Genomic DNA, 15688 nt, shown 5'->3' with positions numbered 1-15688 from the left:
ATCAATAATAATAATAAAACAAACATAAAAATGAAAAATGTTCTGCAATTCCTGTCTAGACAATAATACATTTCTAAATTAATGACGTGACTTGTAGTTTGTGTCCCTCCACAATGTGAACAGTTTTGTTGCTCTGATGACGTCACAGAAATAGACAAAGCAGCTAAGTGAAAAAAAAAAAAAAAAAAAAAAAAAAAAAAAGGAAACGCAACTGGTGTTTATCTGAAGCATTTTCGTCGCTATTGTCAGTCACGTTAACTTCAGGCAGTCGATAAAAATTGCGAATTCGATTGAGAAATATTCTTGTTCACGAAAGCGCGCGTGCACACGCACACACACGTCGCATAGAAAAAGAAGTAGATAAAACTACAACAAAGTTTATTGATTTAAGTTACCATTTCGACATAGTTTTCAACTTATACAGAACTAAAGAAACCACTGAACAAGACCAACTCTTCTGGTTTTTTGGGTTTTATATATATATATATATATATATATATATATATATATATATATATATATATATAAAAGAGGTTAGTTTTCAGCAATGTTTTAACTGTCAAGTGATTTCTAATCTAATTTTACTAATAGGTTTTTTAATAAAAACTATTTTTGACCAAAACTTCAGCAGAAGACGTTCCCCACGAATCTTTCTTGAAGATTGTTTTTGATTTGAACTCACATTATAATCCACGGCTACGAAAGTTTAAAAGCTGTGACAAAAGGAATGTCTTTGGTTGTCTGTAGTTAAGTATAAATCTGAATAAATGCTTGGAACTGAAGCCAAGTGATGACTACAAAAATAAGTCGAACGCAGATAGTCAACACTGTTATAAACAGAAAACAATAACAACAATAATCAACGTAAAATTGTTTTCTGTAACGAAAACATTTAAAGTTTCAAATGAGGTTCTATCGTGAAGGATTTTTTTTTATGTCCCTTCGTAAGTTTTGAACAGTTTTTTTTCTACCCCCTCGTTTCGGTACAAATGTGGTCTGCTATCTTAGAACAGTGACAGTTGAATCTAGTCAAAAACGATACTCCACGAGCTGCTCTCTCTCTCTTTATGTACCAACAGTGCTATTAACCGATCCGTGACTGTAACTGAGCTGCACCCTATGTAGTTGGAACGTGCCAGTAGTTGTCGACTCTAATTATCACAGTTCGAAATGCATTTTGGAATCTGCACTGTTACTGAAGACTTAACAATTTCCTTGAGACACAGGACTTACTGGAATGAGACTTCTGCCATAAAAGACAGCGAAGAAAGCAACTGTCCACACCATCCACCGCACTGGTTTTACCACCATCGCTGCCGTGTTTCGAACTGGAAAAAAGAACCAAAACGAGTTAACACTTCGCATACAACAATATGAAATTTTATATCAATGCTAACATTATAGCATACTCTTAAAAGTACTTACTTTTTAATCAAGTAATTTACTCACAATCTAACTTATAAAAAATAAACAGTTAAACTTACAAAATGCGCAATATAATTTAGAAAAACTGAAAAAATGAAATTTGCATAAAAAAATTACTATTATTACTCCACAACTCTCCGTCTCCACCACTCTACCTTCATCGTCTACACCAACGCCATCTACCGCCGACCACCACTAGTATTTTAATCGACAATCACAAATGCCCACGGCGGGAGTCGAACCCGCAGCCTTTTGGCTGGAGTATCAACAAAAGAGTACGATTTCATTTTGTAAAGATTTTTGTCACAAAGACTTGCGAATTCTCTTTAAAATTGTGTACTTTGGCGAGGAGGCGCTGCAGTCGTGACAGAAGCAGACGACGCTTAGGACTTGATTAGCAAAGTTTCCGCTGTGTGTGGTATCCATTTTTTTTAAATGTGCCCGAAGTGAAAGAATAAGTACAACATTAGTGTTTGAAGGCAAATTATAATGTTTTTGTGGTTTCAAGAATCTTGTAAAGCAAGTTTGTGTCAAGTTTTTCAGAAATAAATAACATCACTAGAGTTACATCAGTGAAATGCGTATGAATGTGTTCTAAAAGTATACGTATAAGCGAGCATTCATTCTGCGTAATGATCAAGACTTTCACCAGCTTTACCACTCATCACAAGTCCGAATTTTACTGGCGCAGTCGATAAGACCTACAAGGTGAGAGCAATTCGTTATGTAAATACATGCTCCCATGTTTTAGAGTTCTATTTTGATTATTTGGGCGAAAGTCTGTTTTAATACAAAACAAAAAAAAAAATAGTGTTCGTAGTTTGTTCCATCCTGGAACAGTAGTAGTTTTGATTTCTCGCCAGAGAAAGAATACGTCAGTATTCAAATTTTGTTCCATCCTGGAACAGTAGTACAAATGAAAAAATTGGATAAATGAAAAACACGCCAGTATTCAAGCTATATTTTCGTCCCAGATAGTTCAGAATAGTTTTTTTTTTTTTTAATTTTAAATTTATTTTGTTCTGCAGTTACCGATTTGTCCTGTTTTGCATGTTAATTCCATCTTGGAACAGTCAGAACTTGTGATTTCTCGCCAGAGAAAGAACACTACAGTGTTATCATAGTTAATTTTTGCATACTGTTTTGATAGTTCTGTTTCGAGATTTCAGTTATTATATAGTAGCGGTGTAAAATCGGAACTATTTTTTTGTTTTTGTTTTGTTTTTATATATCCACACACACACACACACACACACACACACACATATATATATATATATATATATATATATATATATATATATATATATATATATATATATATATATATATATATATATATATTTGTGTATTTGAAAGTGTAGTAAATTGTGTAGTTGAAGTTTTTATCTGATAATATTGTAAGATTTATCTATGTTTACAAATGATATGTTGAATTTAATTATGAGTCCCATAATCGCCAAATGTATACATCTCTTTTTGGGCTTTAAAAAAAAAAAAAAAAAAAAAGTGCAATTGATTCTTTTTTTTTAGGGTGATTTTTTTTTTTATCAGTAAAGAGAGTTATTGTTTAGCACCATGACTTATTTAACCAAAGGTAGAAAGGAAGATTTACGTAAATTGGCTGAAGAATTGGGAGAGAAGCCAACTGTTGAAATGAAAGTGATAGATCTTAAAATGATTATTACTGGAAGTAAATTTTATGAAGAAGAATTTGTTAAAGGGATGTTGGAGACGATTATTAGTACCAGACTCGAGGAAGAACTGATGAAGAAAGAAGAATTAGAAGCTCAACGGCGGAAGGAAGAACTAGAAGCCCAATGCCGGAAAGATGAATTGGGGGCCCAACAGAAAAGAGAACAAATGGAGTTCGAGTTGAAGAAACTGGAAATTGAAGCGCGTGTTCAACCAACCTCAACTCCAGTATCCAGTGACAATAAACCATATTGTCTTGAGCTAATTAAGTTAATGCCTAGGTTTAGATTACAAGAGGATGACATTGTGATATACCTATCCCTGTTTGAAAGACAAGCTAAGAGAACAAAAATAGATGTTAAAGACTGGATATCATGTCTCCTGACTTTGTTACCATTTGAGATTGTCCAATTAATTGGTAGAGAGTCAGAAGAAAATTGCGAAGATTATGAATATATTAAAACAATTCTACTAAAGAGATTTAGACCGAATCCTGAAAGTTTCAGAAAAAAGTTTGTGATGCACCAAAAGGTTGCAGAAAAATCTTGGAGGGATTTCAGTTATGAAATAACTAATTATTTCGAAGAGTGGATTGGTGGCCTTGATATCAAGGATTTTGAAGGGTTAAAAGATCTAATTATTACGGATCAACTGAAGAAGAAAGTACCACATGAAGTGAGAGAACATCTCTTAGACAACTGGACAAAATTCGTTTCTCCAACCAAGTTAGCTGACAGATTGGACGAATACGACAGTGTTCGTAGTACATCAAGGAAGCCCATCGGAGCTATTCCGAAGGACAAGGTTACTGAAAAGTTTAGACCTTATACTCCACCTGCTGAGCGAACATTCAAAAATAAGTTATCTCCCTCTCAAAGTCCACCGAGATGGTACCAGCCGTGGCGAAATGATGATTCATACAAGCCTCACTACAAACCAACTTGTTTTACTTGTAGAAGGGAAGGTCATATTGCCAAGTTTTGTATGAAAAATAGTCAATCAAAAGGTACTCCTACTACAGCACACAGTAACCTAGTTCAAACGTCTACCACTGGGAATGACGATAAATCAGGTGTGTTGACTGCCAAAATTTCCATTCCAGTATCCAAATCAGTGGACATTGATCGAAATGTAGATGATTTGAAGGTGGTCAAAATCAAATGTGGAAGTAGGGTTTTAAATGGAATAATAGATACGGGAGCGCAAATATCGGTAGTGCGCAAAGATTTAGTGGCAGATACGCCCCATGATGGAGAAAGTAAGATAGAAATATCTTCTGCTTTCGGAGAAAATGAAATAACACCCTTAAGGATTTTTGAAATGAAAATTGATGATAATTTACATGGTAATGTTCCAGTCACATGTGCTGTCTCAAGAAAACTGGTTACCGATCTGCTACTGAGCTCCTCTGCCTATGAAATGCTGGTCGAAAGCGTCGAGCTACATGAGAGTAGTCATCATTGGGAGACACCGGTTCTGAAATCAAAAGATTTAAGCGATAAACGGTCAGAAGATGATGAAGATGAAGACATGACTTCGAAAATAACCAGTACAGCATTGGCAGTAAGTACGATAGAGTCCCCACCAGGTGAAGAAAATGAGTGTATACCAGAAAAAACAAAATTCGAATTCGGCAAACTTCAAAAGGATGATGAGACGCTTCGGTGTTTTGAATGGGCAAAAAGACAGAAAAATTCCTATGCGTTTGACAATGGGGTTCTGCTTCATAATGAACATATTTGTGGCGAGAATATTAGACAAGTAGTGCTACCGCGTGTGAAACGAGAGAATGTCTTAAAGATGGCACATGAAATCCCTCTTGCTGGCCATCTCGGCGAAAAGAAAACCCGTCAGCGAATCAAGTACTCATTCTTTTGGCCTACCATTAAACAAGACGTGAAAAAATATTGCGAAAGCTGCAAGGAATGTCAAATGAGAAGGACTGCTACATATAGAGATAGAATCCCCATACGACCTATCGTCAGACCAGAAGCTCCGTTTGAGGTATGGAGCGTGGATTGTATCGGACCGTTAGAACCCCCATCGGGAAGAGGACATCGATTCATAATATGTGCTGTTGATTTATGCACTAGATGGGCCGAAGCCATACCTGTCAAGGAAATAAGTGCTAAAACTACATGTAACGTTCTAATGAGGATATTTACTCAGACTGGATTTCCTAAAATGGTCTGTACCGACCAAGGTACGAATTTCACATCTAAACTCACTCAAGCTTTTGAAGATCTGCTAGGCATAGCTCCACGTTTTTCCACTCCAGGACATCCTGAGAGTATGGGCGCTGTTGAACGTTGGAACAGAACTTTAAAAGAGATGATGAATAAGAATATACAGGAACATGGAAGAAACTGGGATTTACATCTTCCCTATCTTCTATTCGCATACCGAGAAGTACCACATAGCACTACTGGGTTATCACCTTTCCAGTTGGTATATGGAAGATTACCTCCAGGCCCCTTATCTTTGTTAAAAGAAATTTGGACTGGTGGACGAGTCATCCCAACTGCTGCCTCTCGCTCGGTTGAAAATTATTTACAAGAGCTTCTTGAAAATCTAAGAAAAGCTCATGAAATTGCATCCGAGAATGCCAAAGGGTCTCAAGAACAATACTCCTCCAGATATAATCTTCGTTCTAAAGAAAAATCCTTCATGGTTGGTGAAAAGGTTTTAGTATTGTTACCTTCATCCTCTCATAAGCTTCTAAATACTTGGACAGGACCTGCTACAGTCGTCCAACTTACTAGACCACATTCTGCGAAGGTTGAGATGAAGGATGGAAGTATCAGGGAGCTCCACATAAATAAGCTTCGACCATATATTCAAAGAATTAATCATGTCGGTCTAGTTTTCGAACTAGATGAAGATTTCGGAACACTCCACTATGCACCTGCTGACAAGATGAATAAATCAGTTGAAGATATTAGGAAACACCTTGAGGATATGAAAGCTCTCTTGACGGAAGAACAAAAACAAGAACTTTTTGACATCCTCCGGAAATATGCAGATGTTTTTAGTTCCAAACCTGGTCATGCCAAAGTTGATGGACACTCCATCAAAGTTACAGAGAACTGTTCCCCTAAGAGACTCAAACCCTATAGGGTGCCAATCACTCTACAAACAAGTCAAAGAACTGTTAGATATGGGTCTCATTGAACCAAGTGTCAGTGAATGGGCTCATCCCGTTGTTTGTGTGGCTAAGAAAAATGGAAGTGTCAGACTATGCATTGACTTTAGATTGCTGAATAGTTTTACTATTCCAGATGCTTATCCAATGAAAATAGCTAGAGATTTATTATTTGAGGTAGGACAAGCAAGATTTATCACTGTAGTTGACCTCACCAAGGGATATTGGCAAATCCCTATGGAAAAGGAAGCAAAGCCCTTCACCGCATTCGTGACGCATTCTGGTCACTATCAATGGAATGTCTTACCGTTTGGAATGAAGAACGCTGGAAGCACATTCCAGAAATCATTAGATAAAGCACTAGCTCCTCATAAGGCATACTGCCGATCTTATATCGACGATTTGGCTATATTTTCTAAAACATGGTCTGAACATCTCACCAACATAGATGAAGTCTTCAAAACATTAAGAGAGGTGGGTTTAACAGTAAACCTAGAAAAATGCGAATTCGGGAAAAATCAAGTGAAGTTCCTAGGTCATTTGATTGGATCCGGTCAACATTCTCCAGACCCAGAGAAGGTCGAGGTTATAAAAGGTTTAGCGACACCAGCAACAAAGAAGGAAGTAAGAAGTCTACTTGGACTGGCTAGCTACTACCGTGACTACATACCACGATTCTCCCAAATTGTATTACCACTGACAAATCTGACTAAGAAAAGTGTCCCAAACAACATTCCTTGGACTACTGATGCTGATGAAGCTTTTACGAAACTCAAGGAAGAGCTTATAAAAATGCCTTCTTTGCATACTCCAGATCTCGACAAGCCGTTCCAGTTGTATACGGATGCATCAGCAACAGCAATTGGCGCATGTTTAGCTCAAAACAACGAACAAGGAAAAGAATTGCCCATTGCTTTCTTCAGTAAGAAACTAAATTCCTGTCAAATGAAATGGTCAACCATTGAAAGGGAAGCTTTTTGCGTCTTGGAGGCGTTGAAAAAGTTTGACACATGGGTATTTGGTGCTGAAATACAGGTAATTTCAGATCATAACCCTCTGACCTATCTAACTAAAAGTGCCCCTCATGGTGCCAAGTTGTCCCGATGGGCTTTAGCCCTACAACGTTATAATCTGACTGTTACATATAGAAAGGGTAGTCGTCACGGTAACGCTGATGCCCTTTCCAGATTAAAAACTGATATAATTAATTAATGCTATTGGCTTGTTTCTTAATAATGATTATATATTTTCTTGATGTTTAGTTAATGATAATTATATAGTTTTTTTTTGTGTGTGTGGGAGCTGCATCGCACCATAAAGCTCTCACCTCATTTCTTGTATTTTAGAGTCAATTACTCGCCTGAGTTTTTTTTTTTAGATGCAACATCGACACTCCTGTGACGGATGTGCTTCCCCCAAAGGGAGCTGTAAAGATTTTTGTCACAAAGACTTGCGAATTCTCTTTAAAACTGTGTACTTTGGCGAGGAGGCGCTGCAGTCGTGACAGAAGCAGACGACGCTTAGGACTTGATTAGCAAAGTTTCCGCTGTGTGTGGTATCCATTTTTTTTAAATGTGCCCGAAGTGAAAGAATAAGTACAACATTAGTGTTTGAAGGCAAATTATAATGTTTTTGTAGTTTCAAGAATCTTGTAAAGCAAGTTTGTGTCAAGTTTTTCAGAAATAAATAACATCACTAGAGTTACATCAGTGAAATGCGTATGAATGTGTTCTAAAAGTATACGTATAAGCGAGCATTCATTCTGCGTAATGATCAAGACTTTCACCAGCTTTACCACTCATCACAAGTCCGAATTTTACTCATTTCAAATTTCGTTAGGAAACATTAGCTTTTGTTGGATAAACAAACGGATCAACGCAGACAGATTAGTTGATGAAGGATCTGTTTGTGTTAATTGCCGGGAAAAAAAATGGGGGTAGCATGTTCCGCACAGATGGATACATCCGCTGAAAGCTGACATTTCCATTGATGTTCCTAGACAATTCCGGATTCAAATCCACCCTGTCTTTAAAATGTCCGAATATGGTTTCTTCAGACTATCCAGATAAATGGTATAAGTAAATATTGTTGCATATCTTCATAAAAAAAACATACCTTTTAAAGTTTTATATTTCGGTCGACAATGACTTCATTTATAACATTCCGAGTTACTGAACACCGTTCAATTCGCTTGAAACAGCGATCGATGCATTCTAAACCGAGCTTACCATATTCTGTTTTCATTTAAGATATTTCAAACTTTGGAAAACTTCTGAGACTGCGGCTGGTGGCGATTCTCCGGAGGGTATTCCTATGATATCCCTAGTTGTCAGATACCAGTTCTTACTGGAACTTCATCGTGGAAGGTACACCCCAAAATCAATTAAGAGGGGCGAGATCTGAAGACCGCTGTGGTCTACCAATCAATCTCTGTCAAAAAAGTTCGTCCCACCAGCTCTGTTGATGTACGACATGTCTGTTTCTTGGACTTTTGATAAGTAGCTCACTTAGATCTACTTGCTTAAGTATTTACTATCCACAAGAATCTTTTATTCGTAAAGCGCCCAACCTGTTTCTAAATGTTTATTTTTTACTGCAAGAGTTTTTCATTGTTAAAATATTTTCTCACTTTTGGTCTGAAAACACTCCATAGCAGGTGAACGCAGCATGGAACAAAAAAAAAGTTTGATTTATACATCCATTTCTAGCCTGTTTGTTTTCACTAATTTAACCAATGATTCAGCCAAAAAAACTTAAACACGGACCGCTTCCTCTGTCTACAACAATGTACAGGATATTTAAATAAATAAATACAGCCATAAAGAATTTTATTTAAACTAACAATTAGCCCACGAGAGCAAAAAAAAAAAAAAAAAAAAATCATAACATAAAATAACTGACGCAATATTGCTGATATTCTAATTGTTGAAATTATTAAATACCACTGACGAAATCATAAATATGAAAGACAACAATAGGAATAAAAGTAGCTTTTTATTAACAAAATAAACATTCTTTTATTGTAATTTAGAATTGCATCCAAACAGCTAAGTTTCGTCAAAACAGTCTTACCTCTACTCATATTTTCTGTGATTTGAAGTCCGGAATTTTGCTGGCGGCCCCCATACACTCCTAGTTCTTCATGACTCATGGTATACACGCGAGAAATGGTGGCCGTGCACTTTAATTTCATATTTCCCTCGTGAAAATGCTTGTTGCTTACAGTGAACCGTAGACCGAGGCTCGATGTTTCAAGCCCATCTGCATGAAGAGTGGTTGAGTAATCGGTTTCGTATTCTGGAGCCTGAAAATTGAAAATAATTACAATGATTCAATTCAGATACTTGAAAACAACTATTAGTTATTGCGAATTTTTAAGTGTGTATTCCCTACGTACTTGAAGTTGCAAACCAATAGATTTTCAGTATTATTATTACGTGACACCTCCAGGGAGTCCAAAGACTCATCGAGGGAGAGTGTGGCAATAGCATCGAACGATTGGTCCCCTTCCAACTAATAACCGCGCTCAAACTTGCTTAACTTTTTTTTATTGGGTGAGCCATTAGTAGCAGAGGCTCTACCAATCGACCAACCTTTATCGTAGGCATTGAGGATTTTTACTTGATCTAGAGACCATCCTTTTCAGGTCTCCAATAACCGGGATGTTGGTCTTACACCGGACACCAAGTTCATCTTCCACCGTATTACTGGTGAAGTTAAAAGATTTTTGAAATTTTTCTGTTTAACATTTCTTTTTCTATCTTTCTTTCCTCATTCTCAGTCATTGGTCAGCATTTAAATCTTTTCTAGTAAGAAGTTATCATGCTATATTGAAACACAACACAGTGTAAACAAATAGCGTAGAATTAATTCACTTAGTAGACCAACCTGAACACTTAGTGTCAGCTGGTTAAATGAATTAAATCAGTTCTGTAATGCAGGTGTTCACTTTTCATTTGATACATGGCTGAAGTACTAACGAGTTAATTTATGTCTGTTACAACAAAACTGAAGTCTGCTCTATGATAAAGTACGTGACTTGGATAATAATAAATAAAGGATAACAGACCTCGAGAGATGTTGCAGTCTGTTGATCACGTTGCAAACTATACATTTAATTATACCTATGTTTGCTTATTATATATGAATTCAAAATGTTAATTGCCATCGATGAGAGAAATTTTAAATCATTAGACACTGCCCATAGTTCTTTTAAATTTCAAATAAGAGAGCATCGCTGACAAGTGAACCTAATAACTAGAAGAAGTAGACAAGCAACACTTCCTTTGTTAATTACAGATGTATACATAAAACGTTGGACATGATCGCAATACCCGGATGTATACACCTTAGTTTCTCATCATTTCTAAAATTTTTTTTCGAGTAAGTACTTATTTAAAAAAAAAAAAAATTAACAAAGCTTTCCTAGAAAAATCTGTAATTTACATAAAATAAACATAACAAAGAAAATAAAAAACAACAACAACAAAAAAAAAGAAACAAACACAGTTGCTTTACAATTATTGAGTCACTGGCTGCCTAACAATTGCGGCCAAGTTTCTCGCCTGTGTGCGAGAGTGCACGTACAACACCAATCATTTTCTGCATTTGCTCGTATTATTGAAATTTTCCATTGTTTCAGATATTTGTGTATGGGGTTCTGCAATAAGAATGGAAAAATCTGTGTAATAAAATGCGGCTGTTATAGATTCTTGGTATCCTTCCTTCGGCAAATGACTGTTAAGCTAGAATACCTGAGAGAAATCAGCACGTTATTTCACTGCTTTCGTGTGCTAGTTTCAAGAGTAGCTGTGCGTGATGCCAGCACTTAGGATCGTTCACATTTTATACGTTGTCCCCGAGTGAAATATTTCTAACATTCTTTCCTACATATTTCCCATTATCATATTTCCTGTTTTTTCCTAAAGTGCCCCCCCCCCACCATATATATATATATATATATATATATATATATATATATATAAAACAACGGATTTTCTTTCACCGCTTTGCTCGCATCGAATCTTTCCACGCATTCACCTCGATAGGACTCTCAGGCATAACATAATGTTGCCGATTTTATAACATGAGAAGGCAAAAAGATAATCATTAGGTTGAAATAACTCGATCCTCTATGTCTAGAGGATAACAATTAGGGAAATGGATCGAATTCATCTGAAACTAAAGAGACGAAGTATTACTAAACGAAAACTGAGAATCTACCGTAACATGCCAATCAGTTTGTAATTTCCAAACTATATCGTTACTACTTGCAGCGGAAGTTTTTCCAATTTATTCATTTATTCTACAATTTTCACATAAAGCAATTAGCAATTAACGTTTCGGACATCGGAAAGTGATGATAATTAAATTCCAATTAAGAAACTGAATAATATTTCGGGGGGAAAAAGATAAAAACGTTGAAATGAAATAAATGTTGTAATGAGTAATATAAAAGTAACAGAAATAATCTCTCCTACAGTCAATCACAAAAATTAATTAGAAAATAAAGGAGTTTCGCAAATATTTCACCATCCTATAATACATGGATTTCAAGGGGAAGCAGAAGATAAATTATTCCTTCTTTTGAGGATGATGCAGACATCATCCTCAAAGATTGGAATCATTCTATGAAAAACGCACATTTTCAAAAAGTTACTATTCCCTGTCTTTTGTAAATCTGCTTAAGAACGGTCCTAAGCAGCACTAGAAAAACGTAACAAATCAGCCCCCCCCCCCCTCTTTTGCTTTCACAGATTGTTTTTTTAAAATCTGTGCTGCACAGATTTCAATCAATATAATTTGTTATCTCGCGGTAGATTTTTGAAAAAAAAGCATTTTGTAAACTCATACAATGAGAACTATTATTATTCACCGCATCTTTCTATTTTGCGGAAATGCTTAATTATATCCCATTAGACTCTTCGTATAAACTTTCAGCTGAAAAACACGCATTTTTATAGTTCAAACAGACAAAATAGAAAAATTTCAGAAAAATCTGAAACAATTTACATCAAAAAACCTGATCACGTGAAATAAACGATGTTCAACAACAGCAGCGGACAAACCTTACATGAAATAAACAGGCAGAAATCAATTACTAAACTGCAATAAACCTCCTGATCTAATATTTCTTTAAACAAAAAACTTACATCACTAGAAATGGAAGAAAGTATAAAGCAACTCGGAAACAGAGCACCAGGTACTGATGGGACGGTAGTCGAATCTTGAAATATGATGGTAATGAATTCACTACAGAAACACTCAGATTTAATTTGGAAAAACAAAGAGAGCTTCAGAACACTGAGAATCACTAAATATAAAAAGGAATGTGAAAATCACAGACGAATATCGCTTCTTTCCCAAGTACAAAATATTATCTCATGCATACTAAAAAGAATATCAATTTGATGAATAAAACTAGATGCATATCGGAAGGATACTGGACAGAACAAAACAGTCCCTAGTTGGTTATTTTTAGACGAAAAAATAGCAATATAATTCAGCCTGTCCATATTTTTGTTCGTTTTTTTTTCATAAAAAAAAAACGAACAAAAGATAGCATTAAAAGAGAAGACCTTTGAGAGTATTACATGAACTTTTAATGCCTCATAAGATAAGTTTATTCAAAATTTGAACTGCTTAGAGAATCCGTATGACACTGGCTAATGGAATTAGGTGATCCTTTTGCTATTAATAGCAAAAGTTGCGATCATGTCACTATTAATATGACAGGATAAACAAGGAGACGCCCTTTCATAAATCCTATTTAATTTAGCTTGGGAAAAATGCATTATATCAACTGTGTAAAAGACAACACAAGGAGAACAGTAACATTAGGATATACGGTTAATATTTACTTACTTGGAGAAAATCACGAAGACATAAGAATAACATTCAGAAAATTAAAACGGCTGCTAAAAATTGGATTAGAAACCAACCAGAAACATTTGGAAGAAGGCACAGATGAAAATGACAAAGTTCGTACTAGTAAACAAAAGTTTAAAAATGCCACTCCCTTCCAATATATGGAGCATTGATTATTACTCAAATTTATAAAATTAGTACTGAGCTAGAATACATGAATCGAATGAAGATTGTCATCTTCAACATAAATTACCTACAGAAATATAAGAAACAATCAATTAAATCTATTGTTTTATATGGAACAGAAACCTGGAACATAATAAAGAATTTGCCTTAGAGATCTCTGAAGTTAAAATTCTTAAAAAGTCTTTGGGTCTATAAGAGATAACAGGAGAATGGATAAGACAATTTCGAACTATACCAACCCGACAAATTCTCAATTACTGATGAGATCAGAGCTTCCAGAGTGAGTTAGTTGAACACATATCGAGAGTATGAGCGAGAAGAGCACGATTAGGCAAGAAGTCAAATTAAGGACTAGTCGAAAGCGATCCAGAAGAACACCACTGTTACACCTGAAATCTTAGGAATATAGTATTCTCAGCTATCATGGTGTAACATGAAGAATAAATATCATAAATTAAAACCCCTGCATAAAAAAATGAATTATTTAATGGAAAATTTCTTGCATCCAATAAAATGTATAAAACGTAAGGGTTGTTGTTAAAGTAGCTGATAAAGGAAGGAATGTATTAATATTGTAATATGACTTAAAATAAGGAATTCTAACTAAATACGTAGCTAACAAAGGAAAGTATAGATTAATATTGTAATACGATTAAAAATGAGAGAGTTAAGTAAATAAGTAGAAAGGGGTGAGTCATAAAATACGTTATGCGAGAGATTAAGTTATTAAGTAGAATTCATAGAAAACGTTTGACACAAGAAAAGCAAAGCTATCGCTTAGGGCCGATCCCCAGATTGAAACATTGAGAACAGGCTTACCGATCAAATGACGTTGGTGAGAAAACGCCACCCTAATTGGTCGATGATTAAAAAACAAGTAGAAGGAGGAGAAAGGAAGTAAGAAAAGGTGCCGTTAGGTGGGGGAGCAGCTATAAAAGGGCTGGTAACCCCCTGGGGAGCATCTTTTTTGGATAGTCGCTTTTGGCCTTGGAGTTTGGTTTTGGTTCTGGTGGAGTTCACGGGGTTTTCCTGAGTGGCGACAGGGGTAATATCTCCTCGTCACAACACGGAAACGAAAGTGAGCGGGATTTCGATTCCCGTTTTTCCCGAGTAGGAAGCAAAGAAAATTGCCATAGAGTCCTAGAAAAGGAGGGATCTTCTTCGTTTCGACGCCAATGATAACTACGCAAAGCAGAAAGCCGTAAAGAGATCGATGTCCTCGTTGCTAATAGGAGCAAATATATATGTGTGTTAAAGTATTCCAGAGTTACGAGAAGTTATATCAGAGGTTCGTTTGGAAAAGAATAAAGGCCCATACGAAGAGCTCTAGAAACGTACTGTAAATCATAACCTATGTTGGCTAAAAATTTGTCTGTGAAAAGTATCGTGATTCCAATACAGAACTGTTGAAGTTATACTAGGACATTAGAATATGATAGAATGTGTTGTGTGTAGATTGACTAGTGTTAAAGATTTGTGAATGATTAAGAGTCCTAAGGTAATTTTGCATGTCTATTACATTGCACAAGATATTTAAGTGATATAATTGTGTGTTAGTGCATATAACGGAATAGTGTGAATTAAGTAATTACGTATCCTAAGAATTGAATGCCTAATGTAATGTATAAAATAATTGAAATGTCACAAGTATGTGTTAGCAGTGAATGATTTGTTAATCTACTTCAGTATGAATAATCAGATAGTATGAATTGATCTAATTTGTTCACATCAGGTGAATTTATGAATTAATGTGTATGGCGGCATAATCACAAATAGCCATATTGCTTGTAATAATTTAATGTTAGTCTATAAGTATTTTAGTTTAGTATTTGAATTGTACCATGTTTAGAAACTTAATAAACCTTTTGTTCAATGATAAAAGAGTTGTCTGATGTTGCTAATCCAATGCACCGCTTAAAATCATCGTACCTAATCACGCGGGAAATTTAATGTTGAGGAAAGAGATTAAGAGTCACGACTGCAATAATATTTAAATACTAAGAGATATATTCGAGATTGACTTTCCCTCTATTTATGACAACATAAATGGTGCAGTTGATAACCACTTGAAAATATTGTACTTAGTCACGCGGAAAATTTTAAGTTGAGAATCGAGTTAAGTGTCACGACTGCAATAGTTACACTTTCAGATATATTTGAGTTCTTTCTCCTTGTTTATGCATGTAATATCCTAAACGAAATATCCCAAAAGGCGTAGTATAAATACAAATATCAGGGGTACTACGGGGAGCAATAACTTAGATATTGGTATACGTTTTGGTAAAATCTCGGGCATAGAAGCTAGAAGAATATAGATAAAAGGAATTTGTAAGATTAGAGTAGAAATCGTAAATTGGGACACAACACCACGGT

At 35.5% G+C, this 15688-nt stretch overlaps 1 protein-coding gene across 5 annotated transcripts in view; it reads right to left on the bottom strand.

Annotated features, from left to right (window-relative positions):
- Positions 1 to 361: 361 nt before the first annotated feature.
- Positions 362 to 15688, bottom strand: part of LOC150102782 (cell adhesion molecule 2-like) — a 150792-nt gene continuing 135465 nt past the window's right edge. For all 5 annotated transcript variants that reach the window (XM_090399778.1, XM_090399781.1, XM_090399779.1 and 2 more), the window contains 2 exons: positions 9335 to 9566; positions 362 to 1328 (listed from right to left, as the gene is read on the bottom strand). In XM_090399778.1, the coding sequence (XP_090255904.1) occupies positions 1204 to 1328; positions 9335 to 9566 (357 nt within the window). In that variant the 3' untranslated portion in view covers positions 362 to 1203. The remainder of the gene's footprint in view (positions 1329 to 9334; positions 9567 to 15688) is intronic.

The sequence above is a fragment of the Typopeltis vanoorti genome, chromosome 10 (genome assembly GCF_054136105.1).
Source record: "Typopeltis vanoorti isolate ZY-2024b chromosome 10, IOZ_Tvanoo_1.0, whole genome shotgun sequence".
Taxonomy (NCBI): Eukaryota; Metazoa; Arthropoda; class Arachnida; order Uropygi; family Thelyphonidae; genus Typopeltis; species Typopeltis vanoorti.
This window is presented reverse-complemented; position numbering and strand designations above follow the sequence as displayed.